At 42.3% G+C, this 22,089-nt stretch overlaps 1 protein-coding gene across 7 annotated transcripts in view; it reads left to right on the top strand.

Annotated features, from left to right (window-relative positions):
• Positions 1-22,089, top strand: part of LOC147028078 (uncharacterized) — a 149,726-nt gene that overhangs the window by 35,371 nt on the left and 92,266 nt on the right. For 2 of the 7 annotated variants that reach the window (XM_085878099.1, XM_085878098.1), the window contains one exon: positions 18,111-18,305. The exons of 4 other annotated variants lie outside the window; for them this stretch is intronic. In XM_085878099.1, coding sequence (XP_085734225.1) covers positions 18,297-18,305 — 9 coding nt within the window. In that variant the 5' untranslated portion in view covers positions 18,111-18,296. The remainder of the gene's footprint in view (positions 1-18,110; positions 18,306-22,089) is intronic. One more of the 7 variants, XM_085878100.1, reaches the window with a different exon arrangement.

Here is a 22,089-nt window from a genome sequence, read left to right as displayed (position 1 = left end):
CTACTACTACTTGGAGATCTGGGCTGGACATTTACCATCAAGAAACGAGATTGCAAATGCGTCAATACAATGGAGTTTTACGCTCACCACTTGATGGTTTGAAGTAACTTTATTGTAATACTTCGTAGTGGTAGATTACTACAATAATATATTGTCAATCAATACGCAAAGGTTGAACAAGGACGCCTGAACTACGTCAACCACAATCATCGGCAATTGCGGGCGGAGCTGTATCAAGGACTGTCTGATGCAGTTGCCGCTGTGGATACTGATGGTGCCTCAATCGGTCGCCGAGTTGGCCTTCCGTCATCATTTACCAGAAGCCCATGAAATATGAATCAACTGTATCAGTATTCGATGGCTATCGTTCGGCGATACTCGAAACCTGACCTCTTCTTAACATATGCGTGCAACCCCAAATGGGAAGAAATCCAGAATGCATTATTCCATAATCGGGTTGCCGCTGATCGACCAGATATCATAGCCAGAGTTTTCAATCAAAAGAAGAAGGCTTTCCTACACGATATTGTGGTTGCTCCAATATTCAGAAAGGTTCTTGCTTACGTCTGAATAGTGGAATTACAGACATGAGGGCTGCCTCACCTTCACACGTTGGTGATTCTCCACCAAGAAAGTAAGCATCGATCACCGGACCATTATGACAAATTCATCACGGCAGAAATTCCCAACCCATTGCAGATTTCGATTGCATAACGTGATCGTACAGAACATAATACACGGACCATGCGGCACGGCTAATCCTCGATCGCCTTGCATGGAACAAGGCAAATGCACTAAACCAAGGGTCTCCAACCTGCGGCCCCTTAGATGGATTTATGCAGCCCGCGGTGCCTTATTAAGTTTACATTACAATGCGGCCCATGATACTGCCAATTTGTCAGGATCAATGATCAAAGCATTCTGTAATTTTTATTACGATTTTGATTCATATTTGACATGTGTTTTTAACATGATTATTCATTTATCATATTCGTTGTCAAGAAAAATATATTCAGCACTATTTTTTGTTTAAATTTCCACATATTAATTTTTTTTTTCGGAATTTAGCGTCTTTTTTGGGTGTGGCCCTCCGCCCCTCACCACTTTGGTTTTGTGGCCCTCTTCCCAAAAATGTTGGAGACCCCTGCACTAAACAATTCCCCAAGCAATTCTGCGAAACGCCGCGATGCATGCACGATGACTACCTGTGATACAGAAGAAGGGATTCCGGACCTCAGGTACAAAAAAATGGAGTGAACGTTGATAACCGCTGGGTCGTTCCTTATAACCCATACCTGTCCTCCAAGTATAACGCCCACATCAATGTTGAAGTCTGCTCGACGGTCATGGCAATCAAGTATCTCCACAAATATGTCGATAAAGGACCAGATCGTATTATGGCCGCTGTATGTGAAGACGATCGACAACAAACTGACGAAATAAACGAGATCAACCGGTTTGTGGACGCGAGGTACGTTTCCGCATGCGAAGGCTGCTGGCGTTTGTTCCACTACGATCTACATGAATGATCACCGTCTATTCAACGTTTGGATATCCATATTCCGAACCAAAATAGAATCATTTATGTTCCTGGACAGGCTGCAGAAGCTTAGACCACACCAAAGAAACAACCCTCACTGCATGGTTTATCTGTAACCGCGACTACCCCGAAGCCCATTCTGTTCCATACCACGAGTTCCCAGAACACTTCACTTGGAACAGCACTACGTGCAAATGGTCGCCTCGGAAGCGGGGAAACACAATTGGACGCTTATGCAGTGCCAGTCCATTCAAAGGCAAACGATTCTATCATCGTTTGCTACTGCATTATTCACCTGGATTAACATCATTCGAAGATCTACGGTGACTCCCTGATGGCATCATTGCGGACACATTCAAAGCGACAGCATTGGGTCGAGGTTTCTTGGAAGACGACCGCGAATGGCATGACTGCTTCGAAGAGGCCGCCATGTCAGGTTTCCCAACTCAACTGCGCACTCTCTTCGTCACTATTCTCTTATTCTGCCAACCTGCCCAACCTGCACAATTATTCTCCTCATTCAGACAATGTTTAGCGAGGACATACTCAATAATGCTAACCGAGCTGGCATCACAGTGACCGAATTAAACAGGACCCTAGGAGCCATCGAGGAACTCCTGCACTACCATAGAAAATCATTGCAAGATTGCCCTGACATGCCCCAACTCAGCCATGCGACCGATGCCAAACATGATCCATCCTCTTTTTCTCATGACTGACTACAATGTTCAGGCAGAAAAAACAAGGCGGATCACAAACTGCAGACTCCTCAATCAAGATGAAAGGGTGGTATACGAAGCGGTGATGGAAAATGTGACAATGAAGAATGGGGCAGTGTTCTTCATCGATGGCCCTGGGGGCACTGGAAAAATATTTCTTTAAAACATCATCCTACACGGCATTCGTTCCATGAAGCCACCGCACTTGGAGTAGCATCTTCCGGGATAGCGGCTGAGTGTTGGACGGAGGTCGAACTGCCCATTCTCAGTTCAAAATATCTCTACCTATACAGCCACACAGCACGTGCAATATTCCAAAGAACTCTGCATTGGTGACACTGATCAAACGGAAGTCTGTCATAATCCTGGACGAAGCTCCAATGATGCACAAGCAGGTCTTCGAATGCTTGCATTGCTCATTGTGCGACATTATGGAGACTGAAGAAGCCTGGTGTTGGCTTGGTGGTTAGGGTGGCGGCTTGGGATCCTAGGGTCCTGAGTTCAAGCCCTGTTGGCCGCTGAATTAAAAATACACCAGGAGGTTGACTCAGCCTGTCATCCTTCCGAGGTCGGCAAAATGAGCACCAGTGTACTGGTAAGGGGGACACTGCATCAGCGGCATAGCCACGCGTCCCAACCAATGATGCAACCAGCAGCCACAGGCTGCACTCGATAGAGAGAGATGAAGACGGAAAAGTCTTTCAGAGGCTTGATTGTCTTATTGGATGGTGATTTCAGACAAGTGTTACCAGTCATCAGACATGGACGTGAGGCGGACATTGTCAAAAGTAACCTGAAGAGATTGTTCCTCTGGCAGGAGGTTCAATTATTTCACCTCACCATTTACATGCGAGCTCTGATGCCATTGGGAACAGCTTAGAACTTCTACTACATGGATAACAGTCTCACCAAAACCAATCTGTCAATGATTTTCAGACTTTCTTGATGTCGATTGGAGAGGGCAGAAAACCAACAAATCCAGATGTAGGGAAGTGCAAAATACGCTTATCGTCAGAAATCTGCATTGATCCCGTTATTGGTGGCGTCAACGAGCTCATCAGGTCTGTTTTCCCCGACTTGACTACAATCGACTACAGCAGAGCAATACTTGGTCTGGGAGCCCAGTGAGATTTAATTAGCAATTTGCGCCCAAAAGGTTTGAGGTGTTCACTGTACAGGATGAGGTGTCCGATCTTAAGAATGGGGATTCTTAAGTTCCGTGAAAGTGGGACAAGCTAGGGGGCGCCACTGGAAGTACCCCCAAAATTGACTTTAATTAGCAACTCGTGCCCAAACAAAATAACACCCTTTACTTAATGGTATGGGTGTAAGGACCTCTGAACTATAGCATAAGAAAACATTTTCAGTGGGAAAAGCCACTTAAGAAGCCCACTAATTAGCACTAATTAAGGGATTTAATTAGCAATTTGAGCCCATCAACGAAATTTGTTCTAAAACATAGATGAGACTGACTAAAATCAATTTCACTTACTTAAGAAAGTATTATATGTGGGATTCCGTACTTTAGAAGGCGTAACTCCCCCACGTATCCCTCAATATTGACATGAATTTGCAACTCGTGCCCAAACAAAATAATACCATTTGCTTAATGGTTTTGGTGTAAGGATCTCCAAACTATAACGTAAGAAAATATTTTCAGTGGGAAAAGCCACTTAAGAAGCCAACTAATTAGCCTTAATTAAGGGATTTAATTAGCAATTTCAGCCCATCAATGAAATTTGTTCTAAAACGTAGGCGAGACTGCACGACTAAAGTCAATTTCAATTACTTCAATTACATTAGCTATTTAGCCCAATCGATGAGATTCGTGTTCAAACGGAGCAGAGAGTGACCAAATCAATACGACTTAAGAAAGTATCATCAGGAATCCTTTATTTACGAAGGAGACATCAAGCAGTAATTGAGAATCAGACTTATGAATTCAACAAGCACAACGTTTTGAAAATGGTGTTTGAGTATAATAGCGTCTTTCGGCTTCTTGAGTTTGACATGTTCCATGTACTTCTTCATTTCCGGACCTTTTTCTTTTTCGAACTTGGCTACAAAACAGACACTGTCTAGGAAATATGCCAGTAGTTGTGGTACTACCAGGCGTTGGGTCCGAGGCTGACCGTAAGTGCTTCCTGGTAGGCGCTTCTTTTTCTTCCTGTTCAGATGTCACCGCCATAAAATTTTTGTAACAACTGCTGTGGTAACCGTTCAAACTTGATGGTTTATCTGGGAGGGTCTGGATAACACCATAGAATTTTGATGAAAGGAAGCGCCTTTTCTGCTTGCGACTACATGCAGCTTTCTGGACTGCATTCCAGGTAGCATCAGAGAAGGGTAAAACCTGTAATCTTGGTGACTTGGTGGGGTGTTCGTCTACATGGAGGATGCAACGGCGTTCAGCGTCTTCCACTGTTGATTCTGACGTACTTGCAGTCATATCATACCGTTTGAGACTGGCTCTGGGTGTTGATCCAGGTCATCCATTTCTCACCAACCTGTCAAACATAAAGAAAACAAATGTGAAACCATGCTGTATCCAGAACCCAATGGACTGAAGGCATCTTCTACGGTTTTCTACTTTTACCCACCACTACAACACTGCCAGAGTTAGTGTAATTTTGAGTTGCTACCAGGCAAAATGTCCCAAAGACGTCAACGGAGTGAAGTCGACTTTGGTGTAATAATGACTGAAGGCAACAGAAAAGCGAAACATTCGGGATGGTCCATGGCTGATGAATCGAACGGACCTGTGAGAAAATGAAATGGAGGTTAGACGCTATCCCTTTTGTCCCAAATTTAATTTTTTCGAGATTTATGAACTGAATATAGACCAGGCCAAAAGATTTGGAAGTCCATCATTACTAGTGTCTGTTACGTGTGGTGGTACCGCCTCCTTAAGTAAGGTTCCCGCAGGTAGACCATAATACTTTTTTAAGTAGTTGATATTGATTGGGTCATTCCCAACCATGTGTCAGCAGAAATTTCATCGATGGGATCAAATTGCTAATTAAACTCCTTAAGTAGTGCTAATTGTGGTATTCTTAAATGACTTCTCCCAAGGAAAAGGTGACTTTTCCCATGGAAATGGTTTTATTAAGCTAATGTTTTGAGATCAGCTCAGCAATGCCATTGAATAAAGGTCTTATAATGCTTGGGCATGACTTGCTAATTAAAGTCAATATTGGGGGATACGTGGGGTAGTTACACCTTCTTAAGTACAGAATCCCACAGATTATACTTTCTTAAGTAAGTGAAACTGATTTCAGTCAGTCTCGCCTATGTTTTAGAACAAATTTCGTTGATGGGCTCAAATTGCTAATTAACTCCCTTAATTAGTGCTAATTAGTGGGCTTCTTAAGTGGCTTTTCCCACTGAAAATGTTTTCTTTTGTTATAGTTTGGAGGACCTTACACCAATACCATTAAGTAAATAGTGTTATTTTGTTTGGGCACGAGTTGCTAATTAAAGTCAATATTGGGGGGTATGTGGGGAAGTTCCACCTTCTTAAGTACGGAATCCCACAGATAATACTTTCTTAAGTCAGTGAAACTGATTTCAGTCAGTCTCGCCTGTGTTTTAGAACAAATTTTGTTGATGGGCTCAAATTGCTAATTAAATCCCTTAATTAGTGCTAATTAGTGGGATTCTTAAGTGGCTTACCCCACTGAAAATGTTTTCTTATGTTATAGTTTGGGGGTCCTTACACCAATACCATTAAGTAAATGGTGTTATTTCGTTTGGGCACGAGTTGCTAATTAAAGTCAATTTTGGGGGTACTTCCAGTGGCGCCCCCTAGCTTGTCCCACTTTCGCGGAACTTAAGAATCCCCATTCTTAAGATCGGACGCCTCACCCTGTACAGTGAACACCTCAAACCTTTTGGGCGCAAATTGCTAATTAAATCTCACTGGGCTCCCAGACTAACTGTATCTGACAAACTAAGATGTTGACATGATCAATGAAAAAGTCTTACAAACCTTCCCGGCTGGCGAAACACAGACATATCTCAGTGCTGACAGCCTATCCGATCCAGGACAGACGTACCTCTGTCCAACGGAGTTCTTAAACTCATTAACACCAGCAGGCTTACCACCACATAAACTCTGTCTTTGAGCGTCCACCCCAATAATACTGCTCGGAAATTTGGACCCGCGTAATGGATTAATTATTGAACGGAACGAGACTGCGCATAATCAGCCTTGGAAGCCGGCTGATCGAGGCCGATATCATGACCGGCAAAAAACAGGCAAATACGTCTTCATTCCCAGAATAACTCTTACCCCCATTGGACTCTGGACTGCCTTTTGATCTACGACAACGCCAATTCCCAATATGCCCAGCGTATGCGATGACCATCAACAAGAGCCAGGGACAAACTCTAACTTTTGTGGGCATTAATTTGACCAATCCCATCTTCTCACACGGTCAGTTGTATGTGGTGTTATCACGTGCACAATCGATTGAGTATCAAAATACTGCCACAACTAAGTCAACCCAACGATGGCTTCGACTACATGGATAACATCTTTTACAATGGACTGGGTTAACATTAGTAAGTATGCTCTGCTTCTTCTACTATACATGGATCACATCATTTACAATGGACTGGGTTAACATTCGTAAGTATGCTCTGCTTTTTTTGATAACAGGCACTCATTTTGCAATATGCTACAGCGTCACATCCGTGTTATGCCGCATTTTGCACAGGTTATCTTCTAGTTCAGATGAAAGAAAAGCTCACCTTAGGTGCTGTTTCTTTCAGAGCTAACACATCACCCAATTACACTGGTCGCCATCTAGCATAGTTCACTGGGAGCCATCTAGCACAGTCTTTCCTTGGAATTGAACAGTGGCAGGCAATCAGGCATGGCAGTCAAGGTTTAAAACGAGCTCCCAGTCACCCAAGTCATCTACTGTCAGAAAGGCAAGCATTGTCTCCAGCATCAAGGTAAGTGGACCAGTAGGCAAACGGCTTTGAATTTTCTTTCATGTCGGCTGTGAACAATGTCAGATTCCCCAAGAGAATGTGAAAGAGTGTAGTTTCTTGATATCATCAAAACTTAGATTTGAGTAGTCGATGTCAACATAATTTTGTGGATCATTCTCATTTCTTTCATCCAACAAATATACAAGTGCTGACAGTTGAAGACATGGCTTCAAATATGATTTTGTGAGCATGCACAGTTATGTTGTAGTGTCCCCATCCCAGAATATGTTGTTCTGTAATATTGGAGAATAGGCCGGATGGACTCTACCAGAATTTATTTGAAACCACTTGGTTCTGGCAGGTTGCCAGATGTCACCATCATCATTGAGCACAACATGGAAACCACCCGGTCAAATCCCTGTGCTTTATAACTCACTGGGCAGTTCCATTGACTTTCCTTCACAATATGATAGATGGTCCAGTCAAATGCGATTAATGATGTTGCTTGTTTGAGTTTCTGCAGATTCTTCATAACTATGTTTGCAGTGCTTGGATCTGTGCTGTGATGATTGAGCATTGGACAATAGCCAACATCATTCTCCAAAGCCAGCTGCTGACTGGTCATCCTCTGTCATACAAACCCCCCTGCCCGTAAATCCCTTTTCGACCCCAATTTTTTTAATGCTTTATTATTATTATTTGTTTTTTTAGATAGCGTGAACAAACTTTGGTACATCACGGGTAATAAAGGTTGTGGCCAAGTTTACATACACAATTGCGATGAGTTTCTGAGAAGAAAGAAAATACCTGTTTAGGGGGGTAACTCCCCCAAAAACGCCTTCTGAAGACCTGCTCAGGCCCCAATTTTTTTTTTTTTTTAATTATTACTTTTTTTTACATGAAGAGCCACTGCCCGCCCCCGTCGTTGCACCGTCGCCACTGCCCGCCCCCGTCGTTGCACCGTCGCCACTGCCCGCCCCCGTCGTTGCACTGTCGCCACTGCCCGCCCCCGTCGTTGCACCGTCACCACTGCCCGCCCCCGTCGTTGCACCGTCGCCACTGCCCGCCCCCGTCGTTGCACCGTCGCCACTGCCCGCACCCGTCGTTGCACCGTCGCCCCTGCCCGCCCCCGTCGTTGCACCGTCGCCACTGCCCGCCCCCGTCGTTACACCGTCGCCACTGCCCCGTCCCCGTCATTGCACCGTCATCACTGCCCGCCCCCATCATTGCACCGTCGTCACAATATCCTCAGCAACCTCGCTCCACAACCAACTATTATCTGCAAATTTCTCACATTCTGCTAATTGCTGCAAATTATTGATGCGTACACACCCAGGGACCAATGGCCAGGGCCGACAACCACTTCAGGGAAGGTGCTCACCCATGGCTGGAGGAAGCATGTCCAAGACCCAAAATGTGGGAGCTGAGATAACTTGTTTTTTTTGTTGTTGCTTTTTCTCAATTAGCTGGCTCTTATGGTACAGGTTTACAGATCTTCAATTGTAATCTTACATAATTCTTGAAATCCTTTCAGCATTTCCACTGAGATCTTCATTGGAATCTTAAGTACGAACGATCATTGCAGAGGAAGTGGCTTTTTTTTTTAGACAAACTGAAAACATGGCAGCAATACATTTGATGATGACTATCTTTACGATAATTCACCATCTGTCCGTCTATCTGTTCCAAGGTACCGCAAAAACGGCTAAACCGATCGCAACCATTTTTTTGGGTGTGTAATCCCGGGACCCCTTGGAGTAAAATGGGCATAAATATAATAACATGACCCCCTTGACGGCTCCCGTAAGGAGCGGGTGCTTCTAGTTATTACAATTACAAGTGTAAGTCCAATAAAAATCCATTGAATTATTTTAGCCACCCAGCTCCTGAAAACTCCTTTTAGCCAGGTCATTATTCCATCGTGAGTGTGTTGATCATGGAACTTTGCTCCCTCTTCCTTGATTTTTTTCCTTCCTCCCTCTGGCAGCCTTCCCTGTGCCATACAAAGGGAAGGCGATCATGAAGAATCTTTCAGTCTCTGTAATGGCTCTTTTATTCCAGCTTGGGGTTTGAAATGGAGAATGGGTAAGCAAATGCATGTGAAGTACTCCAGAACCTAAACTAGAAGGGCACTCGGAAGAGCGCATCCCTCTGCCCTATCATGCCTGATCCACGAAAACATATCTGGCACAATACTTTTTTGAAATATACCACATATCGTTTTTGAGCCCAATCTCTCAAAGGTGAAGAATCACTGAAAAATTGTAGTAGTCGGATCCGGATCTTCACCAACATCTAATCAATTTGTCCTTGTCATACACTGAAACTGTCCACAAAATTTCATCTGGATCCGTCCACATCTTTTTGAGATATTCTGTATACAGACAAGCAAAAAGACATAAAGGGGTGAAAATATAACCTCCTTCACCTTTGGTGGCAGGGGTAATAACAGGAACCTGTCCAAATGTGAGGAAGCCAGGTGTATACTTTATTCCCACATATGAGACATGTATTATTTAATGCTGCTTGTGGTTCAGTAAGTAGGTCTTCCGTGCATCTATTCGGATACTCGAGTTATCCGATGGCCCTGTAATGGTCATTTTATTGGTTTCATTCGTAACATAATATTGACAGGTAGAATTTCTCCAAGTACCGGCCGGGAACGAGCATATTTCTTGGTCTAGTCAGACAAATGAGTCCATGACCTTGCCTGTCACTACAAAGTGTGGAGGTTGCTTGTAGAAGTTGTAAGGAGGGTAATACCTGTTTGTAAAGTTGGTGCAACTAAATCCACCTTCACTAAATCTCTCTCGCATTGCCGGTTTTAAAATGCAGTGTGCGTCAACACATAACCGTCCCTCGTTCTGCTTCACCTCATCCCTCCCTCCTGTAGCTGCAAGGCGAGTTGCCCGTTATTTATGATCCGAGTTAGATCCGGGTGCCCCCTCCAGTTTTGGATCTGGCGTCAATGGTCCCCAGCTGTTTTCATTCCAGAGTTCACGGCTCCTCGGTACTTACTCATTTTGTGGTCATTTCAAAGCTGTTTCAATTTCTTCTTCGCAGCACGTTCAAATTTCTTTTACATAAAACAATTATCCTTTATACAAAGTAAAGCTCTTTTCCTCACAGCAACTTATTGGGCTAGAAGCTACCTTGACAAATAATATACCTCGAATTTCAGTTGCCTTTTACCCCTGTATCTGTCTTCACGACATTTGCAATTAACTTTCATCATTCCATTTAATTTTTTTCTTTCATTTCATTTCATCATTTCACTTTGTGTCAAGTGTGGGATAAAGATGCAAAACCAGCAACTTTTCCCGTTCATGTTCCCGGCATGTTGTCGGGAAATAGCTAAATCGGTATCACTCCCATGCAAGCCATTTGGATGCGAATGTGTTCTCTCTTAGCAGATAATTGTCTTTTACATCTATACTTATGTGGCTTGCGAGCGCAATTTACAACAGTATATACATGTGGGTGTTGATACTTGTGTGTGTGTGGATGTGAAGCATTCTTGTCATTAGCTTGTGTGACAGTGCATGCACCAGTTCGTATATCTGTGTGCTTCTCATCTGGTTTAAGACTTACAGGACAAGACCGTATTACCTCTGCTCACTGGGGGTATACCTCTCCATTTAGCAGCATAATTAAACCAGAGCGTAGCACCACATGCAGTGAAAAACAAGATCCGATTTAGTGTGAGACAGTTCATGTCCCTTCCTTGGGATCTTTTCTGCCGTAGGCTATCACTGCTGTGTGAGTAGTCAGCAAAACTTGGTGGGGTCTCGTCCACCTTGGCTGGAGGGTGTTCTTTTTCTTGTGAGATTTTATAAAAACAAAGTCTTCACGTTGGAAACCATAGCAATCAGCAAGACATGTCTCCGGCAATGCTTCTTTTACCTTCGAATGAAAGGCTTTATCAGCATTTGTTCAAACAATACAAAATGCAAACATGGTCTCATCCATCTGGTGGATATCCATTTCTTTTATAGTTAATGGAGCTGAAAATGGCAACCTCATTGGGTGTCCTGTAAGGATCTCATGTTGGGAAAGGCCTGTTTTTATCCTCACCGAAGGATTCGGAGAGGGTATTGCATTTTGGTCTGTTTGTTTGTCTGACTGTCTTTGTTTGTCCGCACAGAACTTTCGTGTTTTTCTCCGCAACCGCTTATCGGATTGAGACGAAATTTTCATCATTGGTGTGACTACTCATGTATAATATTTTATTGATAAATATGACGTCTTAGGTCACGTTGTGTGGCAGCCACATTGGAAAAACAGAAAAACTGACGTCTATCTCTGAAACCCCACCAAGGAAAAAATTTAAACTTGGCAAATGGCAAGTACTCTTTATGAGGAATGAGTGTTTTTTTAATGACGTCATAGGTGCCCTCGTTACGACGTCATTGCATATGTAGAATGCCACATCCCCTCAGTATGAACATTTTTAAGGGTCATCTCGGGATAAAATGGTCCACAGAAAAAGAATTTATGATGTTATCGGTCACGTGATTTGGCAGCCATATTGTTGTTTAAAAAAAAAAAAAAACGTTCAAAAATCCTCTTCTCTGAAGTGGCTGAACAGATTGAGGTGAAACGTTACATGTATGACGGCCTGTCCGTGAGGAACAAAAGGTTCACACATATGATGTCATTGGTCACATGGTTTGGCAGCCTTATTGGATTTACCCTAAACCTATAAAAAATACACCACTCAAAAGAAGTCCTAGTGAGGGTTTGCAATCTCTGATTGCTCTTTTTCGCTTTTCTACTTGAAGTTGATCTCATTGCCATTAAAGCATTACAGGTAAGGCAGCAGGCCATTTTAAACCTGTCTGGCTACAAATTTTTGCTAGTTTAATATTTTTGAACACCATTTTGTCTTTCCATTACTCCAGCTGATTGTGGATGATAAAGACAATGAAAATGCTGCTATACTTGCAGATACAGGACAGATACTCCTGTATCTGTCCCGTAAAATCACGATAGAGTTTACAAGGTATGCCAAATCTGCAGATGAAATCTCTCAGCACTTTAACTTCTGTGCTTGCATCGGCTTTTTTTACACGGATACGCTTCAACCCATTTCGAAAACATATTCACTCCTGCAAGGATATACTCAAAGCCACAGCATTTTGGCATTGAAACAAAATCCATTTGTACATGTACAAAGGGGCCCATTGGAGGTGGGTGTGTCACAATAATAGTGTTTGGTCCTTTCCTTGGGTTATATTCTTGACAAATTTGGCAAATTTGCAATACTCTTCATTTATAGAAGTACCCCAGGGGCATACCAATGTGTTACAGTTAATGAACATATCAGGGTTTATTTTAAGGAAATTTTAGAACTGCACAAATCTTTGAGGCAGGTGCCATGGCCCAGTGTTTGAGATTCTCTGAGTCTGAGAAGCATTTGTAATGGCTATTTTTTTTTTTCTATTTTATAGATTTTAAGTTCCTTTGCATCCTTTAACAAGGTACACAACACAGGATGCCTCAGTGGAGTCTATAAAATTAGTATCATTAGCTGAAAGTATAACCGTAAATATCCAAGTGCATTCAAAACATGCAGAAATTTGGAACAGTCATGCTAACTACTCAATGTCTCATACGCTAGTCGCCCAAAGCTGCGTGTGAATTATTAGGTCAGTGCATGTTTACAGAACCATCGCTCTTATGATCACTGGCAAAGGCTGTAGGCCTAGCCTTGCGGTGCAGGATTGTCAAGCAGAGTAACCTATTAATGGTATGGCTGAACCACCATTGAAAAAAAAAAGATGTTTTTAGATGATATGCTAGATACAACTTTGCAAATCTTGCATTTATGAAAGTTTCACTGTTTTAGCCATCTTTTACCATGTACTGTTTGACACAAAATGTAAATCAAAGTACAATTCAGCATGTGTAAAGGCCCAGTCACACCTTGACGTTTTAGCCAGCTTATGCCGATTTTTGAAAAATTTGTCTAAAACGCTGGCACACGTCGAATATGTTATGGGTAAGTTTTGGAAACAATGAGAGCACGCTGAAAAACACTGCCATACGTCCTAGTATGCTGGCTTTCATCGTTGTACTTTGCGGTTGTCCTCAAATTTTAGCATGCTTGAAATTTTACGACTTATGCCAGCGTATGACTCACAAGTTCCGCTACGCTGGCCATAAGTTGTAGGCACGTTATGCGATCGTTAACATACGTTGACACACGTTACTTATAAGTTAATCATAAGTCGAAACACGTCGAGGTAATGTTTGGCGTACCCGAAACTTATTTCTAACCTATGAGTAACGTGTTGTAGGCACGTTACGCGATCGTTGACACACATCCACACACGTTACTTGTACGTTACTCATAAGTCGAAACTCGTCAATGTAATGGTTAGCGTCAGTGTTCCAGACTCCCTGGTTTTTTTTTCTTCTTTGGTATGACGGTGATGTTGACACTTCGATTTCTAGTGCGGTTATGATTTAAATCGTTGAGCGGCAGCCTATTAATTATATTATATTATAACCGCACTAGAAATCGAAGTGTCAACATCACCGTCATACCGAAGAAAAAAACAACAACCAGGGAGTCTGGAACACTGATGCTAACCATTACCTTGACGTGTTTCGACTTATGAGTAATTTACAAGTAACTTTTGTCGACGTGTGCCAACGATCGCATATCGTGCGTACAACTTATTCCCATCGCATGCGGAACGTGTGAGGCATACGGCAAGTACGTCGTAAATTTTTTTACACGTTTAAAATTTCAAGACGTACTCCACTTACTACGATGTATGATAGCGTACTTTAGCGTTCTATTCATGTATACCAAACTTACCCATACCGTATTCGACGTGTGCCAGCGTTTTAGACGCATTTTTCAGAGGTCGGCATACGCTGGCAAGATCGCCAAGGTGTGACTGCGATGTTGACGCTTCCATTTCTCCTGCGGTTATGATTTGAATCATTGTGCGGCAGCCTTTTAATAGGCTACGCCACGTGATCGTCGGCGATACGTGCAGCGCGCTATGCTTAAGTTAGACTATCGTTGGGCATAGGTTGTGAACGCCTACAACAGGCTAAGCATTCGTTGGTATAAGTTATCTATAAGACAACGAAACGTTTTGTGTCCATTCCTAATATGTTATGCATACGACCAACTCGTTATGAATACGTCCGAATCTTTAAAAAAAAAACATCAAAAATTCAGTGTAAGCCAGCATTTTATATACATTTTGATACGTTGCCATTGCTGGCTAAAACGTCAAGGTGTGACTGGGCCTGAAGACTAAAAATATATATCTAGTCATATAAACAGTGTTTTAAGTTTTAACTATCTTAGTATTTGACAAAAATTTAAAAACAAAGTACTAATTAGCATACATTTGTGTATGTAAAATAAAAAATATACTTCTTGTCATATAAACAGTAAATAAAGGTACTTTTGCTTTTCAGTATCATGGTCATGCATTGACTTCTTGTTTCTTCATATGATATTGGAGTTTCTATTATAAATTTTAGTACTGCACAAAATTGGATTTAGAACTGCACAAATGGATTTAGAACTGCACAAGTAGGGGTCTACTGCACGTTAAAATAAACCCTGGAACATATCCCCCCTTTGCTTGTATGGCTAACACCATGTGCCAGGTGGGCAAGCCATGGTAAGAGAACTTGTGGAGTCACCACGTGGCCGTTATTGTATTTCCACAGTTCAGTCATTATATTTACATCTCGATGCTACCCATACATCCTTTTATTTAGCATCAACAGCTGCTTGTAAGGCAGCAAACGTCCATTAGGGAAGGGACTTTTTTTAGCAGGTGTGGCAACATTCTGAGAAACCAATAGGGCATCAGGGAAAATTGCTGCCACTTTTGCAGCTTTATCTGCTTTAGCATTTTCCTTTGAAACATCATCAGGCCAACCAGTGTGAGCATCACGTTTAATTACAGCGATGGCAGAAGGTAGCAGGACAGCCTGAAGTATGTTAGCAATCAGATAACCATTCTTAATTGGAGTACCAGAGGACGTTAGAAACCCCGCTTATGCCTCAACGTACCGAAATCGTAAACCGCCCTATAGAAAGCGCAAATCGGTATATATAGTAATTGTCTCTGTGCTAGGCAGCATGATCGTGTCAGGGCAAACACCTCTGCCTGCTGGGCTGAGCTATTGTTAGGCAATTTCCCACTTTCTGCAACTTTAAATCAGTGCAAATGCCATAAACAAAGAACAATGAGCCATCAGATGGGACGGGAGGATGAACCATCAGCATATAGTATCGATTCAGAATTTTGAAGTGGTGTGTTTCTCATGTCAGGACGAGGCAAGAGTGTTGAGTCACTAGCTCCTCACAGTCATGTGGTTCTCTGTTCTTGGCTGTAGACAGGAGAGAGGTGGGCTTCACGGGAGGACATTGCTGAATGGTGATCATACATGGTTGCACATGAGGCTGACAAGTGCTGCATGTCTGCCTTTGGTAGTACAGTGCCAATGACTTGCCGTACAAGGAGGCTCAGAGTCGTGCCCAAACCGATGGATTCTGTAGCGATGAATGATGGTCTGAATGCTCCAAAGTATTACTTACTATAACTACGAATTGCATGCCCAGTTAAGAGATGTAGCGACCACTTTTTGGGGATTAACCCTTTTGCACTTAATTCCCTTGGGACAGGGGGAATGTGAGGTTAGGACAGGGTGGAATTTTATTGTCATGGTGTCAGCGATAACTCACCAACTCCTCGCGAAGGACACTGTGGGATCTTTAACATCCACAAACTAATGCCAGCAGATGGGACACCCACTTAATGCACACTAGATAGCTTATCTTCTTGCAAATTCGAGGGTGAAAAAAATGACACTTTGCTTTGTCATGCGCAACAATGACGACATAAATAGTTCCAGCTATCTCACAGAAAGGTACACCTCCATACCTATTCCTTGTCGCCCTACCCACAGTGACCCCAATGTCAAGTCATACCTTTGTTGTAGGTGTGGAGATGCTCTCTCTGCATAGCCAACACAAACCATTATGCAGTGCAGATGAGTCTTCCATTGTGAAAGATCTATGTGGTTGTGAGTTTCTGTCTTTTGCTTGTATGTATATAAAGGCCCAGTCCTGCACTTGAGACATACAATCTGTTAGTTTGATGAAGCAAGGCAATGCACGAACAGGAAAAAGATAGGGAGAGTAGGTACAGCAACTTGCAAGTAAGAGCTCGTATTCGGTTTGGTTGGGTTCATTGGGATTAAGAGGGGTAGACAAGATTGTGTGTAGGGATGGATTGCAATAGATAACATGATATGGTAGTGCACCATCTGCTTCATGCCTTGGACCTGGAGGAAAGGAGATTGAATTAATCTCCTCATAGTGGGGCAACTTCGCATAACAATTCTGCATTTTGTGAGGAAAGCACCAAATTTGGCACACTAGTTGCCTATCATATTATGAACAGATTTAGATATTGGGCCATCTCAAAATTTTTGATGGCAGTGGAAAATGGCTGCCACAGCCATCAGCGGCTGAATTTCAGATGGCCCAATATCCAAATCTGTTCATAATATGTTCGGCTACTAGTGTGCCAAATTTGGTGCTTTCCTCACAAAATGCACAATTGTTATGCTATATTTAGCTAAGTTGCCCCACTATCACAGAAAGGGCAAAAAAATAGTTGAGGTGTGCAGTAATCCTGTATCTTTGGATTGTAACCTAGAGGAATTGCTGGAAGAACGCATGCATCCTGGAGTTGCTGAGGGAGTTTGATTGGAGTAGAGGCGATTTCTAATTTATTTTTATTTTTAATGAGGTCACCTACCTGTGTACGATGTGAGAGTCGCAAGCCTTTTAAAGTTTATGAGTAGTTCTGATTTTGTCTTGGAGTGATGGAGGATGCCCAGTTTGTGGCTTGCTGTGGAGGCCAGCACTGTGATGTCAGCCCAGGTGAGGTCGTGGCTGATTAATAAGGCTGAGGGTACTATACAACATAATGTGAAGTAATCAACAAAATGGAAGAAAAAGATGGTTTCATTGGATAGATCATTGATATTGATGAGGAACAATACTGGCCTCAAGACATTTCCTTGGGGCATTCCAGCCTCCATTGGGAGAGTAGAAGAGTGGTTTCTGTTGATAGCAACATGTTTGTTTGCCTGAGTGCAGGAAGTCGAAATCTAAGAATGAAGACGGCCTTGGATGTCACAGGCAGAGAGTTGGGCAAGCAGAGCAGGATGCCAGACTCTTTGAAATGTCTGAGATGTGTACAGGGAAGCCTCTTGCTTGAGTTTAGGGCCTCTAACTATTGCTGAGAGAGGAACAGCAGCATGTTCAAAATTGAGCTGGGAAAAAATCCAAACTCATCATCAGAGATGAGACTGTTTTAAAAGAGGAGAGAGTGATGTCAGCAGTGATGGTGGAAACAATGACTTTTTCTTTATTTTTTTTTAAATACATTGTCGAGGTTCGGATGAGAGCTAACACACAGAACGTACAACGAGGGGAGCAGGAGACGAGGGGGGAGAGGGAAGGAAAAAACAGTGTGGAACGAAGACATGAGGAAATCTGTGGAAGGGAGCGGGATGGGGCAGGGTACACAGGGTAAACAAGATGGACACTACAGGGACTTTCAGGAAGGAAAGCAGCGAATTTGAAGGAGGTGGGTTTGGGGTGCATTATGGGGGTGGAAAAGATCATGGTTTTGGATGGTGGTGAACAGCTGTTTTGAAGACCTGGAGGGAAGAGTGGGATTGAAGAGAGTGTGAGAGTTTGTTCCAAACGTGGGGAAAAAGAGGAATGAAAGTAAATAAATAAGGAGAACAGAGGAATGCAATTTTGCTTATCATTGGAAGTAAGCTCACTGGTCTGTATTTGAGAGAATCTTTTTGCAGCCTTCCTGTGGACTGGAGTGATGTTTGCTGACTTGCAGGCAGACTGGAGGTGACCAAAGGAGGACAGGCTGAAGAATGCAGACAGAGGAGAAGCAAGAGCAGTAGAGCAGGATTTGAGAACATGAGTACTGATGCCATCTGGGCTCATCATTGAAGCAGTGTCGAGACTGGACAGAACTCTCGACCTTATCGGCTGAGAAGACAGAGTCCACTAGAGAGTGGGTATGCTGGGGGTAAGATGGGGACAGAGTCAGATGGGTTGGGTACATGAGATATTTGAGGCAAATGCCACAAATTTGGAGGCAAAATATCTCCCCTAAAAATTCAAATAGGAGGAATCTAGTCCTTTTAATTGAGTTTCTCCATCACTACATCTCAACTTACTTGTTTTTGCAATATTTTTTAATTGAGAAAAAAAGCTTCCACTTGATCTGCTTGGCTGGCTTGTTTTATATTACCACACATTGGAACTTCAGAGCATGTTATGTACTGTACTGGTAAACAGAAAATACCACCATAGAACCAAGTTGTGCTGTACAGTTTTATCCACAGCGAAATAGGCAATCTCCATTTTACAGGGTGTGCCATAAGTTGCGGTATCCCAGATATGTATTATATATGTAAATGTGTCAAAGACCTGCTATCACACAACCGATGACCAGAAGCATGGTGTACAGAATGCGTTTTCAACTATCTCATAAAATAAAAAGATGTTTCATTCAATATCAAAGAGAACATTGTGATGCATTAAACTGTGGTATGAAAATGAAGGCACACACACATGCTGACATTCTTGACATGTAAAATGCCATTATGTTTTTGAAAATGTGATGGAATATTAATAAGTACAGCGATATAGGTGTCTACATACATTCCATACACAGTACCTTCAGAAAGTATTCACACCCCTTGACTTCTTCACATTTTGCTGTGTTACAGCCTGAATTTATAATGGATTAGGTTGAAATGTTTTGTTACCGATCTCCATAAAATACCACATAATGACAAACTGAAATATGTTTTTGAACATTTTTACAAATTTATTGAAAATTAAATGCAGAAATATCTAATTTACATAAGTATTCAGCCCCCCACTCCCCCGAGCCAATACTTAGTAGAAGCGCCTTTGCAAGAGACTACAGCTTCGAGTCTTCTTGATAATGTCTGTATCAGCTTTGCATATCTGGATTTGGAGAGTTCCTCTCATTTTTCCAGCAATCTTCAAGTCTTTCCACAGATTCTCAATGGGATTCAAGTCTGGGCTTTGGCTGGACCACTCAAAGACTTTTATGTTCTTGTTCTGAAACCATTATAGTGTTTCTTTGACTGTATGCTTGGGGTCATTGTCCTGTTGAAACATAAATCTTCGCCGCAGTCAAAAGTCTTTTGCACTCTGAAGCAGGTTCTCCCCAAGGATTTGCCTGTATTTGGCTCCATTCATTGTTCTCTCGATCCATGCAAGTCTCCCAGTCCCTGCCACTAAAAAGCATCCCCATAGCAAGATGCTGCCACCACCATGCTTCACGGTAGGGATGTTGTTAGATGGGTGATGAGCTGTTCTCAGTTTCCGCAATATGTAGCGCTTTGGATTCAGGCCAGAGAAGTCAATTTTCATCTCAGGAGATCTCAGAATCTTTTTCTCTTGCTCTCAGAGTCCTTCACATGCCTTTTTGCAAACTCTAAGCATGCTGTCATGTGCCTTTTTCTCAGGAGTGGGTTCGGTCTGGCCACTCTCCCCTAAAGCCTAAATTTGTGAAGTGCTGCAAAGACTGTTGTCCTTCTGTCAGGTTCTCCCATCTTAGCCAAAGAACTCTATAGTTCTACTGGAGTGGTCATTGGGTTCTTGGTCACTTCTCTGACCAAGGTCCTTCTTGCCCGGAGCTCAGTTTGCTCGGACGGCCAGCTCTAGGAAGAGTCTGGGTCGTTCAATATTCTTTTCATTTCCTAATGATGGAGCTTAATGTGTTCTTGGGAAATTTCAACACTCTAGAAATTGTTTCATACCCTTCCCCAGATCTATACCTCCTCACAATTCTATCTAAGAGTTCTACGGACAGTTCCTTGGACCTCATGGTAGAGTTTCTGCTTTGACATGCACTGTCAACTGTGGTACCTTGTATAGAAAGGTGTGTTTCTTTCTAAATCATGTCCAATCAATGGAATTGGCCACAGGTGGACTCCATTCAAGTTGTAGACACATCTCAAGGATGATCAAAGGAATTTGGATGCACCTGAGCTCAATTTGGAGTGTCATAGCAAAGGGGTTGCTATGACACTCCAAATTGGGTACTTATTGACTCAAGACATTTCAGTTTTTAATTTTTAATTAAATTGTAAAAATTTCTTTGAAAAAATATTCTTTGACATTATGGGGTGTTTTGTGTAGATCAGTGACAATTTTTTTTTATTTAATCCATTTTAAATTCAGGCTGTAACACAGCAAAATGTGAAGAAGTCAAGGGGTGTGAATACTTTCTGAAGGCACTGTATGCAGTGCATGGAATGTATGTAGACACGTATTCCCTACATATAAGCATGCATGGACTTGTCCAGTTAAAATATCATTTCGAAGGGAAAAAAATTGCAACGTAATTTATTTTGCCACAATGCCTTTCTATAAGGTCCCCAAAGTCACATACTAAAAGTCTCAATGAACCCTCACGTGGGAGTATGCCTAATTTACATAAATCCAAAATGGTGGCCAAATGTCAAGATTTTTTTCCCATTCTCTACACCTATACCACATACACTAGGCCAATAAAGATGTTTACTCTTCACAAGATAGTTTTATTAAACACACTGGGCAATCCATCCACTGGGACCATACTCTGTGCAGAGCGTTGGTGCTGCCGAAGCAGTCTCCTTGGCTATTGGGCACAATCCTGGACGGGTCGCCACTCCGACACAGGATGATACCAGCATGCTGGCACTCATTTTGCCGACCTCGGAAGGATGACAGGCAGAGTCAACCCCACCTGGTATTAATTCAACAGCCGAGTGGGATTTGAACTCAGGATACTCGGTTCCTAAGCCCACCACCCTAACCATTAAGCCAACACCAGGCATACACTGGGCAATGATACATAGAAAACTAGAACAACAATCTTTGACATCACTACGTCACGAGATAGGCCTCCGTCCACAATATTACATCATTATACATACTTCTACCAAGTTTGATTTAAATCCCTGAACCCAGATTTCGAATATGAAATAATTCTGGCTGCCAGACCATGTGTCCGATCAGGTTGAAATTTAAAACATATATTCCACACGTCTGCTAGACCATAACTGTGATGTTTCACATTGACTGATGAAATAGTCTAGAGAAAGATTAAAAGAATTTTTTTTTCATTCAAACCAATATGGCTGCCAGACCATGTGACCGATTAATTATTCGTGAATACCTGAGTATCCCCAAGTAAAGGCTGGGGGACCCTGGATAAGATTTGGGTTTCAGCTGCTACTCCACTAACTACCCTCAAACCCATCCAGGCACAACCAAGTGAGCGTTACAGAAAATTTTCTGCAAGAATTCACTTCTTAGAGAGATAAATAACGAATGAGAGGAATAGAGAGTTAAATGGATGAAAAGAAGAAACAGCAAGAATTAGAGTGAATGAAGAGAATTATGAAGAATTTTTTTTTAGAAAGAAGTGTGAAAAGGACAAAGAAAAAAGATGTCGGGAAGAACCCAGACGAATAGATTTCTGGGTCGAGATTCAAACTCAGGTGAGACAGCTTATAGGAGAGTGTGGGTACCTCAAGGTCATCCTGTCGTCCGAGGTTGTATCGCAACACTGATAATAAACTGTGATTCCATGTCGTATGTATACGTTAAAATGTACATATAATAAAAGTGGAATCCAAATCAAAAAATGATCTCCACTGATGTTTCTGGACAGTGTTAAATAAAACTAGACATACAATAATTACCTTTAAAAGAGTGAAAAAAATGCATTTTAGAGCCATTTTACCTCCCCTCCCAAGAGTGTATTATTTAATTATATTGGGTTA

The sequence above is a fragment of the Eptatretus burgeri genome, chromosome 4 (genome assembly GCF_056783735.1).
Source record: "Eptatretus burgeri isolate ZD-2024b chromosome 4, Ebu_testis_v1, whole genome shotgun sequence".
Lineage (NCBI taxonomy): Eukaryota > Metazoa > Chordata > Myxini > Myxiniformes > Myxinidae > Eptatretus > Eptatretus burgeri.
Note: the sequence above shows the minus strand (reverse complement) of the source record. Positions and strands in the feature narration are given on the sequence as shown.